General features: G+C 37.4%; 1 protein-coding gene across 2 annotated transcripts in view; it reads right to left on the reverse strand.

Annotated features, from left to right (window-relative positions):
• Positions 1-9,985: 9,985 nt before the first annotated feature.
• Positions 9,986-23,760, reverse strand: part of LOC113226801 (pancreatic lipase-related protein 2-like) — a 44,129-nt gene continuing 30,354 nt past the window's right edge. Inside the window, exons 5-8 of one of the 2 annotated variants that reach the window (XM_026459557.1) lie at positions 20,481-20,634; positions 15,309-15,529; positions 14,567-14,723; positions 9,986-12,892 (exon numbers count right to left, since the gene is read on the reverse strand). In XM_026459557.1, coding sequence (XP_026315342.1) covers positions 12,787-12,892; positions 14,567-14,723; positions 15,309-15,529; positions 20,481-20,634 — 638 coding nt within the window. In that variant the 3' untranslated portion in view covers positions 9,986-12,786. The remainder of the gene's footprint in view (positions 12,893-14,566; positions 14,724-15,308; positions 15,530-20,480; positions 20,635-23,760) is intronic. The other variant, XM_026459556.1, reaches the window with a different exon arrangement.

Raw genomic sequence — 23,760 nt, forward strand, 5'->3', positions numbered from 1 at the left:
CATCTGAAACAATCCTCTCTGCGTAAACTTGAGCATTGAGGTTACCCCTGATCCAAATGAGATCGGTTCTTCCGCCGATCCAAATACCGGCCCATATCATTATTGTTCCCCCACCATATGGATGAACTTCCTGACAATATCTCAAACGTTCATGACGTCCAGATGTTCTCCAAACTCGAGTACGTCTTGTATCCGGTCTCATACCGAAGCGGGATTCATCCGAAAAGCACGCGTAGCGCCAGTCTTCTTCCTCCCAGTTTCTGTGTTCGCGAGCCCATCGTAAACGGGTCCTGCGATTGCAGGGTGCAATAGGTGGAACTCTGAGCGGCCTTCGGGATCGCAGACCCACTTCACGTAAACGATTTCGGATTGTTTGATCGCTTATTAGCAAGCCTGAGGAGCTGTGGAGCCTCGTAACCAACATCATGGCGGTCATGGTACGATTCCGTCGAGCAGTATTTTGGATATACCGGTCCTGTCTGCGAGTCGTGATGCGAGATCGTCCTCCATGTCGCTCGGCCACGCTGCCCGTCATGCGATAGCGCGTCCAGAGGCGACTTATGACGCTCTGTGTAGTGTTAAGAGTGAAAGCCACAGCACGTTGCCTGGAACCAGCTTCCAACATTCCGACGGCTCGCATCATCACTTCTCGGGTTAAATGATGTCGTCTCTCCATAATAATGTAAATTGTTTCGGTTCCGATGCAGATATTGAAATGATTTTGTCAAAACGCTATAACTCATTTTTATACAAAACCACATTGACAATCGATTTTCTTCTTATTATCGAATTTTAAACAATATTCCTTATTTAAATGTTAAAACTCACTAAAAAGTGCCAATAGCGATACAAAAAAGTTAATATAATTAACCCTAATTGCAGCAATACTCTTAAACGTACTAGATCCCTAGACACTTTTGATGTGAGTATTACATATTATACTGTTTTTTAGAATTTTAGGTCAGTCTTTGTACTGGAAAAAGTGTGTACAGTCAAGAGCACATCAAGCTTGACACTTTGTAGTTTGGACCCTTATCATAAGTGGCATAGAGTCGGATTTAAATCTTAAGTGTCAAGCTTGACCCTGTACAAACTGAAACTTAAAAGTTAAGAATGGTTATCGGAAAGTGCGCAAAACCGGATTCATCTCCTAGTTTGCCACTCTTAGAGGTTCTTATCCACCGTTCTTATCATAGATTTTGGGTACCTATCTTAGAGTATTGGTTTCTATATTCTACGGTTCCTATATACTAAATCTATGGTTCTTATAGCGGCTGTGAATTTGTGAGAAAAATAACTGCCGTGTCCTAAATTATCTAAAACAATGTAAAATTCGTTTATAATTAAAGATATCAGCTACTCTGAAGTATTTAATACTTTTGTACTATACATAGAATAAAGTGACGAATCTTTAATACACTTTGGCTGTTTAAAATATGTTAATAAGTAGGTAAACTAATACTACGATATGGTTATTCAGATGTGTTTCATTGTAATTTCTCACTCATAGCTGTCGGTTATTGCGTACTTGCTAGCTCGCGTGATGTAATCGCAACAGCAGAATAGCAGTATATCAACAGCAGTTTTGATAGTTGTCCGTCAATAAAATATACATTGCGTAAGAATAATGCATTACATTAACTGCTATTGTAATACTGACCACTCTAGAGCCCATATTGAGAAATGGCGAAAACTATTTGTGACCCCAATTTAACATTAGAGACTCCCAGCGAATCCGTCTACCAATTTTCAGTTAGATCTGAGCGAGTTTTTATTTCAGCTGCCGTTCGAATGAATTCGCCATCTACAATGTTTCTTCACACGGGCAATAATTAATCACCAAACCCTCTGTCACATTCCTTCAAACACATGCGGAAGGACAATGCTCATACAGTCCTGGATCAGCAAAATGAAACTTGGCAACTGTCAATCGCAGACACAAGATTTCCATATTATATGTATAGGGGTATTTCAATTTCCGTATACTAATTACATTTGTTTGTTTACTGGGGAAACACCATTTTGTTTACGAGGTTATGTTAAATATTACATAATTCTCATGTTTTTCTGAACACGTCAAAGCTAACACTTGTACTTAGATTTTCATTACGACCGACGAATGAGATATAAAACGTGTAATAAGAATAATTTGAACTGCCTCAGTGGCCGAACAGTTACCATGCTGGTATGCCACGCAAAGGTCCCGGGTTCGATTCCCGAGCTGAGAGAAATATTTATATGGCCTACATTTATTTCTCTCGTGAGTTTGGGTGTAATTTGTGGTTGTCTATGTGTGTGTCCGTGGCACTAGTTTTCCTAGTGCGGGGCTTTATTTTTTTAAAGAATAATGACTTGTACTAACGTTTTGACATTTAATTTTACGGCTCGTTTACATTTACCATGATTCCTCAAAAGTTCAGACTATTACAAGATTTCAGATAACTTTAAAGTTGAGAGCCAAATTCATGTTAATGGAAGCTGTACCAGCCACAGACGTGCCAGAATGTCTAACCCTCTTCCGACATTCAGGCACGTCTTGGTACAAGCAAAGTTACAATCAGGCCTTGTGCATCAGCATAGAACACACGTACCAAATTAGTATAAGTAGCTCATACAAAATGTAAACCTCACTCAGTCAACCAGAGTCAGTCAATCCTCATTCAGTATCCAGTAAACTCTCATCAAATATCCACAACATTATATTTTATTCTATACAATGTAACTCATGGTAAAGAAGCCAAAGTTATCATTTCAACTTCAAATTCCGCACTTATTCTTTTATAAAAGGAAAATAATGTTATATACTAAAACTATTTACTAAGTACATATTTTTAGTAAGTAACGGAGTGCCGAACGAGATAGTAGCGAATTAGAGACACCCTTAGACTGTTTTTTCCATCCTCTAAACAGTTACCGACCGTGGTTGTTACTGCAGAATAGATATGAGCGTCGCGCGATGTCGGCGCCCCGCCGCCGATTTCTGGCGTTACCATTTTCACTAGGCATACACAACACGGAAGATGCGCGTGCGTACGATCAGAGCACCTCACAGTGTTTTTTTAACCCCTAAAATCAGACATGTCTCTGTTAATAAAAGAATCAGAGAACCAAGTTCAATGTCCCGAAAATTTATAAAATTATTATTTCGGAAGTTACGCGGAGTTGGTACTTGATTTTTTTTGTGGAGTTAGTCTTAATATGCAGCTAGGTTATAAAGTAAGTTGCAAATCCAACTAGCATATAATTAAACCAGAAAAAAATTAAGTAAAAAATGACTAAATGGCGATTTACTTGCAGCCTGTATGTGCCTGCGTGGCCAAAAAACGTATGTAATTTGCCTACAAGTAAGGCCTTTCAAAAAACAATCTAACTAATTACTTAGCTGCAACAATTTGGTTACCAGAATTTTATTTTCAAAAATGCCTAATACGGGACATAAACTTTGGTCGAAGTTTTCTCCAAAACTATTGTAGTGAGACGCAAGGCAGTTTTACTCGTGCATTCGGAATGAAACGTTTTCACTGATTCTTTTGTTAACAGGGACATATCCGATTTTAGGGGTAAAAAAAAACGATGTGCGCCTGAACGAACTGGTAAAACTTTGATTACTATAGAAAACGTTATTTTATTTTTTCCTTTCAAAAAGTATTTGCATAACGGTTTTTGTAGAAACAAACACGGTTATGCAAATTCGTTTCATGGTTGCGCTCGCGCTGCCGAAACGACGCCGCCGTCGACACTTTTTCGTTGACACGCCGCCGGCCGCCAGTTGTTTATTATCGGCGCTCATATCTACTGCAGAATAATCGTAGCGGCTTGGCCGGAGGCAAATAGCGCACCATAATAATATGAGGAAGAACCATAGATTTAGTATCCAAAATCTATGGGAAGAACTAAATTATGTAAGGAAATATATGTATACAAGACCGAATCCACATCACAAATTTAGAGAGCGAGTGGTTACCCCAACACACATTAGCAAAATATTAATTTTGTATGAATAAATAGTACGTATGCACAAGTTTTAAGGTCGACTTTTAACAAATTAAAAAACTACATAGTTCGCAGTAATATTTATTGATTGTAATGAATATTGCGATCTTTTACTACCATGATGTTAATTTATTTACTTTGTAATTATAATTATTAATACAAAGATCGAACACAAAGAAAAGTTCCTCCGATCTGATATGACTAGAATCTTTTTTTTATTAAACCAAGTGACGGGACGAACAAGTCGTGAGCCTGGTATTAAGCGACACGTCTGTCCATAGCAGTTGCAGCGCCACTCAGAGCTTTGAGGTAAATCGCAAAGATTTGAGGGACACTGCCACTGCGCCCGTCACTCGTAATTTCACCAGCATCCTTACCCTTCAAAACCGGAACACAGTAATATGCTAACATTACTGCTTGGCGGCAGAAATAGGTAATGTGGCAGTACTTCCCTTGCCGAACTCTTTCACAAAGAGCTCTACTGCTACTAACCTGTATATGTTTTCTCAATCTATGGGAAATGTAACACAGATCGGTAAATTTATATTCCCTAAAATACTGAAGGTATCTTGAGCGCTCAACACTTTTGAACAAGGCCTTTTGTAAACGTTAAAAATCAAATTTTTAACTCTAGTATAGGTTCGAAAGACGCATTCTTCTGAAAGGGTTTTTTTATGATACCAAGTCTTGCTCTGAGGTGGTAAGCGACGCGATATGCACGTAGAATCCATGGCTAAAAATGCTACCAGGAAGCTTGGCATCCTCTCCACGATGAGGCGTTTCTTTACTCCGGGAGACGCGGTTTTAGTAGAGGCGAGGCTGCAGAACCTTGAACAACGCCATAAAATTATCTGCTTATCGGTGCTTATCTACAAGATATATTGTATGATTTAATTCCGCTTTCCTCTTTCCATTATGGGGCAGTAAAGGTAGGCTTGGGTTCCACTCCTATGTTGTGGATATTCATAGAATTCGCACGACGCGATGGCGAGCGGATAGGGAGTGGAATTCCCTGCCTGCGGACTTATTCCCCGAAAGCTGTAACTTTGACCTTTTCATAGCGAGAGAAAGAGAGAAAGAGATAGAGGTTTTATTGAGGTGTGCATATTACAACGTCGACCTCATCGTCACTTTCCATCAAGTGAGATGAAGATCAAATACGCACTTATTTTTGTATAAAAAAGTCTGAGGGGCATTGACATTGCGCTCGTCACTCTGGGACATAAGTTGACAAGTCCCATGTGCCTTACGTGTGATTTCACCAGTACCCTTAACCTTGGCAGAAATAGGTAAAGCAGGACTTCCCCAGATGAAGTCTTTCACATGGACCTCTACTGCTACAAAATACTTTATATTTTTGTTAGACAAATAAAAATACATCTTTTGTTATTGTTATGTATTGACATGTTATGTTTTTAAGACCTATTTGGATCATTAGGTTACGCAATAAAGCCACTGTTAGCATAAAAACAATGAATCATAATTCGCCGTTGGTTGGATAAATAGAATGAGGCAATATTTTATTTTCACTATATCGTCTGCAATCAAGAGGCTGCATCTATTTTTAGAAAAATGTCTGGTCTGTGAGTAAAAATATTTATCGAAAACTAAACAAAAAAAACACACTCATGAAAAATAGTCACTTCGACGTCGAGATGCACAAATAAGCCATACCGCACCAAAAAAAACTACAATGTAGAGAGGGAACCCTGCCTATATTTTCAATTCTCTGTAGCGACACTATTCATCCATTTACCTATATCATGTATAATTATTGTATTTTCACCTATCCTAGCAGTGAGCATAAATAATACGTATAATATCATTGCATCCTAGGATAACATTTAAACAACACTAATTTTGAGGTGTGAAATCAATACTTCCTTAATAACAGGGTGTAAAACGAACTTCCCAGAATAACATTTTTTTTACAGGTTTCTGTTTACCGGTGTGATGATATACGCTGGAATTCTTATGGCAATAGAAATAGACGAAAAATACGGAGTGTTGGATACCGTTCAAAATAATGTATTCCATTTTCTTGGTATAAAAGAAAATAATTCTACAAGTCAAAATAATAAAACAAACCACGACAATACAAGTGCATTAAATTTTATTTTTCGGGACGATCTCGATGACTATGATGACGATGACAATGATTATCTAGAACATTCTATGCTTGATGAAGAAGAGCAAAAACAAGAAGAGGAATTAAAAGCAATATTGAACAAAATACCAGAGAAAGTTATAAAAAATGAAGAAAAAGTCAACAGCAGAACAAGTAAGGCAAATCAAAATAATGCGAAAAAAGAACAGAATAAAAATATAAAACGCAAACGTCAATTAGTGAGAAATAAAAATGGAGCGAAAAGAAATACAAAAAAAAACAAATTACGTAGCAAAAAAAAGTTAACAAAATGCACACGTGGCTGCGAATAAACACTAAAGATCAGAACTAATAGTAGCGCTTAGCTCGGTAGTATAATTAGTAACGGTAAAATGAAAGAGTAAAATTTCAAAGTAAAAATTGTATATAATGTAATCATTGTTACAAGCTTTTACATCTAATTGTGCGTCAAGTACATGCAAAGTTCATTTTCAAGTAATTACTATTAACCCGATTGGTACCTTATGTTTAATTATGTTTACAGATAATTGCGATTGTCAAGTTATACGTGTCTAGCAAATTATAATTATACATCAATACAAAGATACTGGCTGGTAATTAACTAATTAGATGTTTCAAAACAGAGAAGCTTGCGGGGCATTTTGTTTTCTAAAGTCTAGCAAGCTTACAGGTACAAAAATGGATAAGCTGTCGCATTTTTTGCATAAAATAAAAAAAAGACAATTATTGTAGTTGTTCGTAGTTTCATTTTTGCTTTTTTGTCCAAAGACCATACTGCCTCGTCTTTAGTTGGTTGTGTGTCAATGTTCTGTTTAACATTATTACTAACATTATTAGTAACAAGTTACTGACTGCAATATCGTGAATGACCTTAACTGCTACGTGAGCGAAGTAGTCACATGGAACTATAGGTTTATACCGCTCTCTCTTGAAACAATCGTGCCTTAACATTGTCCAGTAAATTGACACAAAATTGTATATGATAAAAGCGACAAAATAATTTATTTAATTATGCATAGGGTAGCAGCTATAGTATTTGCTATTGTGTTTGACAAGATACAGTATTTAGTCAATGCAAATACGAAGGATATAAAAATTGAACAAGAGCAAGGTAGCGGGTACACTTGAATATATTTTGTCACTGTCACGTGGTCGCTTCCATAAGCTTGTCTCATTATATTTGCAGTAGTTCATTCTTGTACCTTTATATCATAATATCGCACCCCTCATGGAAAAATGGCATAAGTGGAATTACGTCAAAAACGTTTATTACTGAAGTAGATACAGAAAAATCGACTGATATTGTAGATTGAGTTACAAGAATTGGAGAGGATGTGGGTTATATCTTTCTGTATCTAATGAAGCAACAAAACATTTTTAACGTGTCTCCACTTATTCCATTCTTCCATGAGGGGTGCGATATGTCTAAAATTATGCTATTGTAACTACCTTTAAGTACAACATCATAAAAATGCAATTAAAATACTTCTGTGCCTATTTATCTTCCATCTTGAAATATATTTTTTTTATACTTAAAATTATTTAACACAACAGTGGCGTCTTTTTTCTTGCATTTTCTCGAAGCCTAATTTAATTACTAATAGCAGTGCATTTAAATGTCATGTTGTGAAAGCTAAGACTGAGATTTATAAACTGAAATTTGCCTTCGAGTGAGCAGAAATGGCGAGCTGAGCAAAGGAAAGCAAAGAGCTTTTACAAAACGAATTTAGCCTAAATTTAAGCAAGGTATTAGCGAGTAAATTCAACGTTTAAAACTGGGTAAAGTTAATGTTGTAAATAAATGAAAAATTTCCTCGCTATTTTTGTTTCGTCGAAGTCAAAGTTCGGTTTATAAATCTCAGCCTAAGAGAAGAGTCCTACGAGCGCGTTTCACACAAACGTAGGGTTAGCTTATGGCTCAATTTACACTGGCGCATAGTTGAAGCGTTGTGTCACGTCCTGTTTTTTAACAGGACGCGACAGCTTGGTGACGCGCGTTGTCGCGCGACGAGCACTCGCATTAATTAGTGCGTCCGGATCACAGTGTGGTCGGCGTCTGACGCCTCACTGCGCTCAAGAGACACGTAGCGACGATCGTCGACGTCCGTCCATATTTGCATAACACAAATTTGTACCTTAATAATGTGAAAATAGAGATTAATATACTATAGTCGAAAAACATAATGCGCCGCGACGCTTCGACTCTGCGCCAGTGTGAGTTGAGCTTATGGCCTTTCCATACTCGCGCAAGTCGCATACTATCCGCGAAGCATGAGTGTGGATCCCATTCGCATGTTCATCGCGGCTTCGCGCCGCGTTCGCGGCTCGTTCCCGATAGTTGTTGGTAGTTTGTCCAGTGACAAAGGGAATGCGAAGTGCGAACTTGGCGTGAACGCGACAAGGCTCCACATTGGGATGCGGTTCAGTTGCTTGTAAGTGCCGCGGACGGTTGTGTTAGCATTTTTATTGCTGACGATTTGAACGTGCTTAAAATGGCCGTGGATTGGACAAGCGAACTAGAACTGATATTTTTACATTTTTATAGCATTTCTTTTTAATAACTTTTTTCTTTAGCAAAGCATATGTAATTGTAAATCACCAAAGCGCAAAGTAGTCCCGCAGCAGCTACAGCAATTTCGGCGTCCATCTTACTCATGCGCGCGAACTGTACTGTGAACTGTAGCAGTTCGTGCCGCGATACGCGCCGTGATTTCGCGTGTGAATCGCGCGCAAGTGTGAAGAGGCCTTTATGTTTCAGAGATTACTTAACTCATTAACTTATGGACAGTACCTCCCTTTCGAAAACTTTTTCCATTATCTAAAGAAAACAATATCGCGGAGCATCATTTGTTAGTTTCTCGTGACATTATACAGTTTTAAAAATACACGGGCTCTGCATCTCAGGTTTAAATGAAAAAGATTCAACTTAATGATAATTAAATACATTTGTGTTTCAAAAGTCCTAACTCACAAATAATGAATGCCGTATACGAAATAGTTATAATTACACATTTGTCATATCAGCTATTTGAATGGACACTTAAATACAAAACGCTCAAGGCAACTGCGCGCGTTAGTAGAACTAACCTCTCAAATTAAAGTAAATACTAGTTGCTTCCTACCAAAGTCGCCCGCACGTGTATGCGTGCTGCCCGCGCATCACTCGAAATATTTTAGAATTTCTTGCATTTAAATCCTGTGCACTCTCATACATTAAGCCGCGCTCCAAGCGCCGCATTTCGGCAACTTCAGAAATTCGAATTAATTGTGATTACAGACGTCGACGCATTTGATCAGCCAACTCAGTACCATTATAACGCGACGCAACACGGGCGCTGCCGGTGCGTTGTGTCATTCCAACACTACGAATTCACAAACGCAAACACGAGTAAGGGCGCGTTCCCGTTATGTCATAACGTTTTATTTATCGTTGGCCGACTGTCTCGTCTACCATGTTCCCATATCACGACTTTATTATTATGTTGTGCTTGTGTCGTGGACGTTTATTTTATCGTTGAACGATTGTCATGTCTAGCTGTTTCCACTAGATCGTAACGACAATTTATCGGTTCACGGCAGCCGCCTTGTCATTTGCACGACAGAAACGTTTGAAGCTGCGTTTATCTGTCGTCGTTTTTTTATTTATGAAAAATAAGTGCACATTTAACCTCCATCTCACTCAGTGGAAAATGACGATGAGGTCGAGGATGTAGCATGCATACTTAAATAATGCCTATTCACTCTCGCCTTCAAAAGGTCCAAGTTATAGCGTTCGGGGAACAAGTCTGCAGGCAGGGAATTTCACTCTCTAGCCGCTCGCTATACAAATGTGGAAGTGAAATGCTTCGTGCGAATCCGTGGAATATCCACAACATAAGGATGGAACCCCAGCCCACGTCTAGTCTCCCGATAATGGAAAGGGGAAGGCGGAATCGAATTATGCATTTTTATCTTGACGTATTTTTTATGATCAGACGACTGTCGTTCTAGCACTTCTCATTGTCACGACAGGCTCTTGTGGTAACAAAAAAAAGTCGGAAACGACAGTTAATAGTATTGTACTATATACCTATATGTGAACAACTTCATTTAAATATACAAGCCATGACACTTTAAACTGCATGACTATTTGTCGTCACGACATAATGGGAACGCGCCCTAACGCTGTGTCGCAATGTAACGCCGCACTTAAGCCGGGTACGTACTAGCGAGCTGTAGCCGTAACCGTTGCATTATGTTACTAAAAATAATAGTGTGTACGAGGTTCGTGAGGGTGCTGCGAGCGGAACGTGTGCGGTTCGCAGTGAGCCGACGATAACCAGGTAGGTAGTCATTCTAGGGAGTGAAGAGTGTTTCACGCGTATACATTTGAACCTCGTTAGGTACGGTATCTGTCTCGTAAATTTATAAAACTCAAAAGGAAAGAGCTACGCATTCTAATAGCCGCCCTAACGGGTCATGGTCCATATGATAAGTACTTTTTCAATCTAGGTTTCACGGACAGCCCTCCAGTGCATGGAGGAGGAGGAGGAGGAAATGGGCGCGTACATCCTACTGCAATGCTCCGGCGTGGTCAACTACAGGGCAAAGTACATCAGAGCGCCAAGGTCGCTCCCCGATTTTTCAGCAAACCCAAGAGGTAGCTGAGATTCTTGTAAGAACTTGGGTGGCTCGAATAGGACCGTGTATTCACCACCCGCAGTTCCGCGTGAGTCGACATTTTGCACGGCGTGTGACATGCGTGGTGTATGGTGGCTGTCATACATATGTGGGCGATTTTATTGGCACACGTCTCCCAAATTGCAAGAACAACACCTATTATTTAAGTTATACAAACTAAGTATATGGGAATCAATACGTCTGGCCCCATGATTACTACCTAATTGTGATTTTTTACAAACGCATTCCGGACTGCTACTAGATCTCAAACACTGGATTTTTCGTAAAAAAAAGGTCGCAAGGAAATAGTTTAAATGACAGAGATCTACAGTGTCTTCGCATGAATGACGTTTTATTTGTTTAAGGCGGGATTAAAATAAGAGGCCGCGTCGAGGTAGTACACGGCAAAGGTGTTTTTTAATAATGCATTATTTGCAACTTCGTGAAAAACAATCTTTTTGCCTTAAACGCAGCACATCATTCCATCGTGTAGCAGTTTAGTTTAATAGCCCGTTTACACGGGGCTAATTGATGAGCCATTCCACAAAGCCAAGCCGTTATTAAGCTAGTCTAGTGAAAAGTGCGAAATTCGCAACGTCCATCCACACTACAGCAGTATTACAATAAGTTTCTTTATGATTCTTTACTAAACGGCAAATGGCTCAGAATGCACGTTCACACAAGGCCAACATGAGCCAATTCAATGTACGTGTAGTGGGGGAAGGTATTGGTCCGAAAATATCGAGACACTCCATAATGGATTGTTTCTATTTACACGATGCCAATAATGGCTTGGCTTAATGGAATGACTCGTCGATTGGCCCCGAGTAAATGGTCCTTAATGCGATTCCACCTTAAAGGCAGCGTCGGCCTATGTAGGGCCTTGATCTTGAGGCACTCCATAATAGATTGTCTCTATTTACACGACGCCAATAATGGCTTGGCTTACTGAATTAGCTCGTATATTGATCTCGTGTAAACGGTCCTTAATGCGATTCCATCTTAAAAGGGGGCATTTATTATTCTGCATTGCAGTCCGCCTTGCCGTCCGCTGAGTAATGCAGGATTATGAATGTAGTCGCAGCGTGCAAGCCATCCTGTAGTCCTGCAATGCGCACTGCGAGACTCCATACGTGGGCCTTACGCAAGATAGTGTTTGAGCAGTCCCCTGTCTGCGCGGCGGACCGCCATGCAGATAGTGAATGGCCCGTTTAAGGTCAGCGCCGGCGTTAGCTATGTAGCTGCCTGGTCTGGAGACACTCCATAATGGATTGCCTCTATTTACACGACGCCAATAATGGCGTGGCTTAATGGAATAGCTCGTCGATTGGTTCCGTGTAAACGGTCCTTAATGCGATTCCACCTTAAGGTCAGCGCCAGCGTTAGCCTATATAGCGCATGGGTGCAATCAATACCCTGGCTCCAAAATGGAATACTTACAGTTATATTTCCAAAGTGATCGGAAATTCGGGTGCAAATGGTGTAATTATACATGATGTTGGGAAGCAATAGTCCGTTTACTGTATGTGCACTGCGAGTGACGTAGGCACCTCGTAGGCGTTACGAGCGGATCTCGGCGCCCCCTAAGACCTAAGATAAAGCCGGCGTTGCTTAAGGTCAAATCCCACTTATTAGTCATTTTCAAAACAGGTATACTATTGTACTAATTATGATCCATTTTTGCTTTTAACATTTGATATAAAAACATAAAGTGTATCGATCTATCTACAGAGGCATGAACGTATATTGATAAAACGTCAAATTATGATAGTGCATTCTATTTTCTTAAAATATAGGCACATGTTTTATTTGGATGCGTGGTGCTAAAACGTGCTGATAACAAAACTTTATACCTCAAGTCCCTTTTCACACAGACTTAATAGTAAAATGTAACAATTTCCAAAAACTACTTGATGTGACTATCACTACGTTTCTAACAACGTGAGCAATTTGACACTAAATCCTACAACAGATAAAATGTCTATAGCATCTGTTCCTTCATTTCTTTATGATTTGATCGCTTTATTTTTTCTACTCTTGGGGTATAAACCTGCCAGGCCTTTACCAAAGGGTGGATGGGGGTTCGTTGTCAAATAGTAAGATCCTCGTGCACTGAAAAAACAAACAAACATATTTAGTGTATATTATAGTATTTATCAGTTCACAAGAAATCGCCTAGTTATGCTACGAATGATAGGGAAATATCTTCTGTCGTATAGTATAACAGATGTAAGAGTGTTTATCATCCCAAGGCCCCGTGTACATCAAAATGTACCTAACGTGTGAAATGATTCAGACCCAGTAAATATTATTCCTATGATCACGAAAACATCCAATGTACCGCACGTCTAGGTATAAACGTAAATTTTAATGCGGTATATTTTAAATGATCATTGGGTGTCTATAAAAATACATTTTCATACAAAACTGAGGGCATAAATACTTGCTTGGGCCTGATGCATGTCATTGTATAGTAATTATATTTAGTAAATTTTAGTTCACATTGGGTGTTTAGCGCCTTTTGTATTGTAGTTTGCTGGATCTTAGGAGGTTATAGACATTAATATTTTTGCATGAATAAATATCTCATCGAATACTTGATGCAAAGAGCACCATATCACTCCAAAACGTAAAACTGTTCGGGTCTCTTTACCTTTACAAGCAGTTATAGTGTGTCTTTTTTCAAGATGGAGTAAAATGACAGTAAATTGCGCAAAAGTGTTGCCCAATAGCAAGCAGCTAGTGATTGCAGTCGATAAATATTATATCGACTATCGACTGAATGTCAGTTACGTTTATGGAACAAATGGCCGAACTTGTTTCATTTGAATCATCATGGACCTATTATTCGTCAAACTGCTGGAAATAAGTTCATTTCAATTGCTAATTTTTGAAAATTCATACATACTTACACTAAATTTAGCAGTATGAGTATAAAAATATAAATATAAGACATATTTTAAAGTTTTTCATTTAATATATATTTTGAATTTAATATATATAATCAAATCCGCCAGTCGTTATTAAAATGTGTATGACTAAAAATTTATTTCGATACTAATAGATCAACTGTCAAAATAAGAATAAAGAATACAATAACACAATTAGTAATCATTAGATCGTAGTAACAGTCACAATTCTGATATTTTTGGCAAAATTTTCACGACTTGCACAATCTTTCCATAAAACTGTCGACAACAATACATGACTATTGGAAATTTTACAATAATTGGTAACCCTACAAATGTCATTTTACAACATCTTCAGAGAAGACAGACTAAACCTTCTTACTACCTACGTATCGTTCGTCTGTCAACAGTATTCAAAACGCGATAGTATTTTTATTTTGCTTACATTTTGAATATTTTTTAATCAATTTACGTTGGCCCTAAGAGACATGGGAAATGGGTACAGTTCACTCGATATAACAACAAATAACATAATTATTGATGAAAATAACACTCAAAGGATATAATTATTTACGGTATAAAGCCATGTGAAATATTCTTATAAGATATAAGTATCATGGTTAAAATAAAATTAAGAAATAATTAAGTAATGTACCTATTTTATTATTCATACGTTATACTGGTAAAACATATATCAATAATTCATTATATCGTCTAATCATTACACGTAATGTAACAAATACCATATTTACACAATTAAATTATGTCTATCTTTTGACTCCTTTTGAAATTGTATTAAATATCGTACCAAGTGAAAATAAATCATTCGTTATTATATCGCTAATTATTACATACCCCCTGGGCAAAAGTTACTTACTTAGTATCACAGTCGGCTCCCATGTATACCATGCCGACATCAGGGGTGGGGTTTTCTCTAAATTTCTGGTAGGATTCCGCAGGTGATGATGGGAATGCTTGCGGATTACGTACCGACTCAGCGTAAAAACGCCATGATCGCCAGTGGCTGCAGAGATCTGAAAAAGTGAATGTTTTGTTAAACTTTGGGTAAAAACAAGATTTGTCCAAATGGTGACAAATATTTCAACAAAGTGAACAAAATAGTGGGTAGCGTTTGGTAGATCAATGGTAGGGTTTATATACTATAATTTAACCCTTTCATGGACTGTACTTAACTATGTAAGTACTGAGAATTTTGTGTGCGGTTATAGAACCGCACACAAAAATCTCAGTACTTTTCTTGTCGTAGTGCTCATTTTGATTCAATATAAAAACTTCAATGTATTTAAATCATTGAATTTTGTCAGTACGTTGTTGATACTTCTCTATGGAAAAGCAGTAGGCGGCAATTACACAGAAAACACTAGGTAATTGCACTGTAAAACCCGTAGTTGATTTTTTGAGATCCACACAGCGAAACGGGGTATCGCGTACTATCATATTCTAATATTTAATTTTACGGTAAGCGCCGTTACTGTGCATGAACAAATTAATAAAAAATATATTATGATGATGAATAACTGTCAACAGTTAGCACCCCCAATTTCATTTATGATTAAAAAAATGTGTTCCTAATTTTTACCGATTTAAATGCTACTTACTATCGTCTGAAAGTGGTATGGGCGCGAAACGAGGACAGCCAGGTTGCACGCTTTTCCCGCCATTCGGCCAAAAGTCTGCAGTGCCAGTATTCACTGGTGCTCCATAACCACCTGCGTCCGTGTGGATTACGTCAACAAATTCGGCATCTTTTGCTGACACATGCTGCATCATCAACCCGTCAGGATAAAATGCTGGAAAAGCTGGATCTAGCGCTGTTAATCTGAAAAATAAGAGATAACCACTGTGTATCATTATACGGTAATTGTGAAAGTGTTTTAAATGACAATTGCTTGGTCGTCGAACATGTTAACTATAGTTCAATATTCTGTTATTTGATTCTTCACTAAAGGAAGAACCTAAATTATTAGTGGTGTAACGGAAGATACTTCTAAAGATTCTTGGAATAATTAAATGAGAATTTGAGAACTGGAGGGCTAGATTCAATAGAGAAATAGAAGAGTTAGTGTTTGTGACGCACATAATCGGGGAGATAAAACCCGCTCGACTTCGCTGGCTAGCGCATGTGGAAAGGATCGAGCTGCGAAAAGATAGTATTTTGGGGGAACCAATGTGTCTTCGTTCAGTGGGCCGTCCGAGATAACGCTGGAAGGATGGACTCGTCAAAGACTTGAAGGAGCTGATTGTGCTAGAATGGTCGGAACTGGAACAAGATCAAAAGAAATAGCGTTCTTTGGTATTGGAGGCCAAGACCCATTTCGGGTCGCTGAGCCAGCGAAGTAAGATATTTGCATTTCGAAATGATGTCTAAGGTGTGTTATAGCAGTAAAAGCTTGGCGACCTCCGTGGTCGAGTACCTTGCATACCAGTTTTCATATCCTGTCGCCATTACTGAGGTCCCGGGTTTGATCCCCGGCTGAGTCAATGTAGAAAAACGAACTTTTCTATATTGTCTCGGGTCTGGGTTTTTGTGCCGTCGTCGTTGTTTCCCATTTCCATAACAAAGGTGGGTAATTTTCAGGTTAGTTTTCTCTATCTAATTTCGGTAGCAATTTTTATTATTTGAATATTCTAGTATATTATCATGAAGTATTATTCAATATTCAAGTGGTAGTAGTATTCTGAAATATTATTTAACATTTATTGATAAAATACTCTAGCATTTAAATAATAAAAATTGACAATGAAATTAGATAGAGCGAAACGAACTTGAAAATTACCCAGGTGCTTTAGCTACTTACTTTGGGAGCAATGTACGTGATGTTGTGGAATATTTATTTAAAATGAACTTTTTTAAATAAGTTGTGGTCTGGGTGTTCCGCGTAGTGCCCCACAGTGACTAGCGCGAGAGCGACATAAAGTGCGAGATACTGCTATTCTAGCATAGATATCTCGCGCTTTATGTCGCTCTCGCGCAAGTCGCGCCTTGTCATGCTATGCCCGTAGGGCTACAGGCAAGCAAGCTACTCGATCACGGAGATCGTCATTTCGCAAATTGAGAGCAGGGGATGGCATACAATTCCACACAAATAGACAAGAACAATTTCAGTACACAGTACTAAAAAATTGACTTCAAAAGTAATTCATCCCCTACTTTACCATCTTTAGAGGTGGGTTAAAATCGGTTTACAACTGCCGGAGGTAACACATGTATATACAGCAGTTAACTGTGCATTCACTCTTTAATTATGAATATTCACAATTACAACTTTGTAACAAACACATTTGTGTAATCAACCATGACGTTTGACCTTAATAGTCATTACTTGTTTCGACATAATTCATTATTAAGACTTTGAATTGAAGGTTACAATGAACTTGCACGAACTTCTAAGATGGAGGTGCCGGCAAGCAGTTTTGTAAAAGTTGGTAGGTAAGTGCAGTTATTAACTGGCATTAGCGTTGATAGGCTTGCGTGCATTTAATAACGTGACAGACTAAATGTGGAAACCGAAGGCAGTTTCCTGGGTCTCGTTCATACTGTTATTTATTTGTTTGTGTATAGTGTACTAAAGTTAATTGTTGTAAAAAACAATACGGTTACGTTACCAAACAACGGCTTCGAGGCACAAAACAACGAATTTCTGCCAATTTACAAGTTTTCTTTTATAGAAGCATATGTAATTGAAAAAAATCAGAATATGCATTTTTTTATGTTATCAAATGATGGGACGAACAAGTCGTACGCCTGATGATAAGCGACACTCCTGTCCATAACAGTTGCAGTGCCACTTGGAGTTTTGAAGGTCAAAGCCACAGTGCCCATCATCCTTAGACATAAGCTGACAAGTCCCATGTGCCTGTAATTTCACCAGCACCTTTACCTTCAAAACCGGAATGCAGTAATGCTCATATTATTGCTTGGCGGCAGAAATAGGTATGGTGGCAGTACTTCTCTGGACGAGCCCGTTCACAAGGAGCTCTACAGCTACTAATTACCCATTCAAGTGATACACATAACGACTAATACCTCCCTCACAAATATTCAGAATCCAAAATAAAAGGCGAAAAATCAAATCAAAACAGTTAGTTATATCTTTACTTACAATTATAAAACTTCTAAAAACACTAACTAAGTAATCTTATCGAAAATATGGAACAAAATACAATAATTCCAGAGTTCAATTCAATTCATTTATTTATTCGTTATTACAGGTACATGATATAGATGGTAATAATAATTTTATGAAATCTCTGCAATAAGCCAAAGTGGCATACGAAGTCAATTGAATAAAAACGTAATGTCAAAATAAAAATAAAAGAAAAGTGGATACAATGTCAAAAAACTAATAATAATTAAAAAGTCTAAAAAATATTAATAACTAAATGTTACCCAACTGTCAGCATTTACCTATTCTAAGAAACTGTCATTAAATTATTCTTCTGTGCTATACTAACACTTGTCAATTAATAATTGTTTTAATACATGCTTGAATTGTATTCCACTAAGATTTTTTATTGTGTCTGGAATTTTATTAAATATTTTGGGTGCCATATCAACAACGCTATTTTTGTGTAGGGCCGTTTTACATATATTTCTTCGGACCATATATTTCCTGGTACGAAATAAGTGCGCCTGTGAACTTACTTTTTCTGGAAATTCACTCACGTTCGTCTTAACAAAGATAGATGCCTCAAAGATGTACAGACATGGGAACGTTAATAATTTTAGGTCACTGAAAAATGTTCAGCAACTGTCAGTGTATTTAATGTTGCATATGGCTCTAACACATCGCTCTGTAGGTAGAGTTACCCCAGAAAATCACACCATACCTAAGGATAGATCCAACAAGGCCGTGGTAAGCCATTACCACAGTTCGGCGGCCCGCAGTTTTCGACAATTTGTAGAGTGCATAGCTAAGCGTGTATAGTTTTGCACAGACCTGTTGCGAGTGAGTTTTAAGCGACATGTCCCTATCTACAGTTATACCTAAAACCTTTGTTACATTTACTTTTTCTATAACATTGTCACCACATTTAACTTTTAGGTCAGGTAGAGTCATTCTCTGATTAAAAAACATAATTTTAGTTTTATTTGTGTTGACTTTTAGGTTGTTATTATTCATCCACGTAGCCAGATGGTCAAGAGTAGAGTTTATCTCGTTTAGATAATAATTGTGGCCACCGTTTGTGTTTTCAATAATTACGGTGCTATCATCAGCAAAAGTATCATTGGATAACCACAGCTGCTGGGCATGTCGTTTATATACGTTAGGAATAGAAGAGGTCCCAATATGCTACCTTGCGTTCAGGGGGAGGTATTATTCACTCTATGTATATTACTTCCTTGACGTTCATACTGACGAAATAAATTAATTATGAATTTTAGAATAATTTAAAACAATTAACATAAACATAAACAAACATAGCACTTAAATAAAGGCTCAGTCTAGTCTGGGACCAATTGTAATGATTGCACAAGTTTTTCAGGTATGGAATCACATTTGGAATGCATGTAAATATAAAATAATATAAATTCAAACACAAACACAAAAGCTTATTTAATTAATAGTGTAGATAAGTTATGACTTATCTACATCTATATCATCTTATATATATCTCGGGGTATGCCCTGAGATATCAGAATGAGAGAGAGATAATGTTTTAGAATAACGAGCAACAGCTAGATAACACAAACTGTCGAAATTCCAACTAAAAAAATAACTTATCGTCGAAAATGAATGGTACGTATACGATATACGAGACTAGATAGATATTCGAGGAAGTAGACATCATGAACCAAGCCGGTTTATATTGAATTTTAATTAGCAATGTCAAAACGTCAGTACCGTGAACATGAAAGTGTCTCTAGATGAAATATACAAATAAAAATATAAATATACTTAGTTCAAAGTCTTCTTCTTCTATTCAATCGATGACATATACTATAATGCTTGTGTTCGTAATGAAAGGACTTGTCAAACGAGGTAGGTACTCGCTGATTGTTTTTTTTTTTAATATAATATCTAGTGACGGGACGAATAAGTCATGCACCTGATGGTAAGCTACACGCCTGTCCCTAACAGTTGCAGTGCCACTTAGAGCTTTAAAGAAGATATTACTGCTTTGGGGTAGAAATAGGTAAGGTGGCAGTTTCCTGGACGAACTCTTTCACAAGGAGCTCTACTGCTACTAAATTGTTGTTCATCGTGCGCCAGACGTACGTATCAGGGTTGTTGCGAATATCAGCATCCACATTAGCGGATAGTCCGCGTGAATTAGAATATCCGCATACACACCAACCTCCACATTGATTGATGCTGATATTCATTCCGGATATAAGCGTTGTGACATTAATTTACAAACCATCTAGAAACAGACTGCTAGCCCAAAAAGCAGTTCAGCTGTCTTTCTCCTGTGAGAACATTTCAGTATGATTAAGCTGCAGGCTGATTGATTATAAGCAGGTTGATTTTTTTTTAACAAATATCACAAAATCAATGAAAAAATTAAATAAAAAAAGAACTTTTTCACGTAGATTCATTAAAGATCTGTACATTTTTAAACACATAATATCAGCACTTGCTAATTGTTCATGTAAAAAAAACAGGACCCGCTTCAGCATTCACTGATGCGTAAAAACCTGCATAAGCAACAACCCTGGGACCTATGGGAAAGAAATGGTACTTCGTGGGAGAAGGCTCCTTTCGTACACCCATCGTACAAAAATATCAAACTATCGTAGTTTTCAAAAAAATATTTTTCGGTCTTACCGTTTCACTGTCCTATTGTACTTGTTCTTAAGCTCTTTAGCGATATAACCAGCAACATGGCTACCAAGGGAATGTCCTATGAGATGCAGCTTATCGCTCTGAAGACCTGCTTCCAGGAGTTTGTGTATTTGTTCTGCTGTTGCAACTCCTACCTGGAAAGCGAAAATATTATCTACTAAGCGAAAATACTATCGATGCGCGACTTTGAATGTTACTAATACTAATCATTCGAACGGGCAAATCATTCGTCTAAGTCGGATCAGCACAATCATTCGACTCCGATACCGAATGCCCCTGACATTCGATTATATGCACGGGTGGAATGATTATTATATCGCAACTCGACCAGTAGGGCTAGCACGTTGTACAAGCGCGACGCGACTAGCAAGACTCACAACTCTCGACGACAAAACTCTTTCGCAGTTGTCTATTTTCTCGTTTTACGTAGCACGACATGACATGCCGACAAACGTAGGCTCCGCAAGTAGATTCAGTCGAGGGCGACATAGTATGTGTTACCATTTACATATAAAATATACAACTTGCATTATATTGTTATGCGATAACATCGAATCGGTAATAGAGATACACCGTTTCATTCGTTCATTGATGAATTGGAAAACACAATGACGTCACATTTGTCAAAATTCTGAGCAATTTTGAATGAACATGGCGCTAATTGGGAAAAAATGTAAGTTTTTAATTAATTAATTTTGCTTATCTTACCACTTTCGGTAGTTATATTACTGTCGTTTGTTGAATTTCACTACGACATTATTTTAAAAGAAATTGTTTTAGATATACTAAATTCTTTCAACGGAACAGAAAATCGTTTACAAAATAAAACGAGTCCAATATTGAAATCATTCCAGACCAATTGAATGAGCCCAAACATGATAGTTCTGCTGCAAGATTTGTGAAATTGGGTAGTTTGCGTTGGATTGTCCTGGCTGTAGCGTCAGATCAAACTTGCTATATTTTTGTAATGTCGAAATTTCAAGCCTGTGTTTGATACGAAATTTAAGCCTATCGGACAAGTGGAAATGAAATAAATATTCATTTTGTGACTGAGATCCATACTCGAGATGAAAATAGATGATGAACAGATGTTCATCGAACATAACATAACATAAAGAATTATCTAGATTAAATTAGTCTGCAAATAAAAAAGTTTTAAGACCAGTTTAGCCGTTTGGGAACCACGATGCCACATATGGGCAGACAGAAATGTAGACGGATACACACACACATCGTCTGTCGCCTAAGACTGGAAGCCTCGCATACGCGTTTTCACATAGTTAGTTTTTACTGAGTTTTATTAAAGAAAAAATATAAATATATTATTAAGTAATATAGTATCTGAAAGAGGTATAATTAAAGTAAAATGCTAATTATAAACATTATTACGTTTGCCACATTTTACACCACATTCTTATTTTCGTCCTGAAAAAGTGACGTAGATATCACATACGAGGTTATCACTCTAAGACGACGATATACTCAAACATAAGCTTCAAACTTATAACTATGATCTTTTTGCGTTGGGAGTTAAAGACGCAAAATTTCGTGACACTTTTACTCTATTCGTCTAAAAACGAGATTTCTTTTTGAATTATCTTATATGACGAAATTTAACACACGCATAATTTTACAATGTCATGAATAATACGTATAAAAACAAGTTTAACATGAACATAAACAACATCTTGGTATTCTATCAAAACGGTATATAAAAAGATACAACTATGAAGAAACACGGCTACCTATTTTATAAAACAACATTAAGTAAAACAAAGGTTCAATTTATAAAACCGGTTTTACCAAATGGTATACAAGTAGGGTTATTATTGCTGTTGCAAAACTCTTGCGGATAGTTTAAAGCTAACGAGAACGGAATATTCCTATGATAAGGTCCACTCTGTTACCACAGCTGCTACTATATTGGTAAGCTACCTACTGTATCACCTTATACTTTTATAATATATGGATATTTCGCTAACGTTTTTCGGCCGTAGTAAATTAAGCTGGCCAAATATAAATAAATTCTCTCTCTTTCAACTTCTGAGTCTTTGAATATTTTTGCTCAACGTTTTCCAAGTTCACTTCTTTTATTTTTATACATTTGTTTTGTAATCTGAGCATTTATTATTCATTTTTAATGCGGCATTTTACGGCATTAGCACATTACTGCTTGGTGGCAGAAATAGTCCGTCATGGATAACACCGTGTCACGGGGAGGCGCGGTGTTTTTGTGAGATTCTTACTAAAAACTCCCACACCCCACATGAGACGGGGCTGTACCGCGAGCCGACCTCTGGGGTGACAGACAGAACTTCCCTGGACGAACTCTTCTATAAAGAGCTCTACTGCTACTATGAAGCCAAATGAGGAGTTAAAATAATGAACACCATAGTGTGGACGGTTTAAACGCGAATTTGTCTATTTGACCTTTTTCACGTGCGTTGAGACACCGACAAGCGCGTGGTAACATGTGGTTGGTGTTTGCTGTATTTGTCGAATAGACAATCAAGGCAAATACTTTGCCACACATACTATCTACACATTACGAATATTTGCCAAATACTTCAAAAACACAAATACAAATAAAGTGCCATTATAAGACGAGACTTTCCATGCCTTAGTTATGTTTCAAATTACATGTGTGTACTGGTGTCATAGACACAGCGTAAAGATCCATGAACAATTTATCACTGCCAATTAGCTTCTGGTTAGTTAGTTATCAATTTATCATTCTCTTAATAGCGCAAAACACCGTACTAGAACAATGCTACGGGCAATGGGTTCTTGCATGCTATTTTGAACACAATTAAAAATGCGATCACAGCTTTCAGATCACTTGTAATTAATTAATGCTCACCGAACACATACTGGGTACGTGTGCATAATACTAAATTTCAAAAATCTTTGAAATCAAATCAATCTATTGATTAATAATAAATTATAAATTAATACCTACAGCCCGACTCAAAGCACATTGGCAATGGTAGTAAAAATATATTTATAATAAACTACCATAACAATTAAGAGACACCGTTAATGCTGTAGATTTTAATACTAAACTTAAAGAGTTACATCAATGAAAAATACATTACGTAATTGAAAAAAAAAAATGTTATAGAAAAAGTTTTCGTTACAGTGTAAGTGTAATAGATATATTAAAAGATTGTCAAAGCTGAAATCTTTTTTATTTAATATTACAAAATACAAATTATGTGAATATATAGTAACTATCTCTCAATTATTGTCACGCTCTAGGGGA

This window comes from Hyposmocoma kahamanoa, unplaced genomic scaffold, assembly GCF_003589595.1.
Source record: "Hyposmocoma kahamanoa isolate Upper Pololo Valley unplaced genomic scaffold, ASM358959v1 202, whole genome shotgun sequence".
Taxonomy (NCBI): Eukaryota; Metazoa; Arthropoda; class Insecta; order Lepidoptera; family Cosmopterigidae; genus Hyposmocoma; species Hyposmocoma kahamanoa.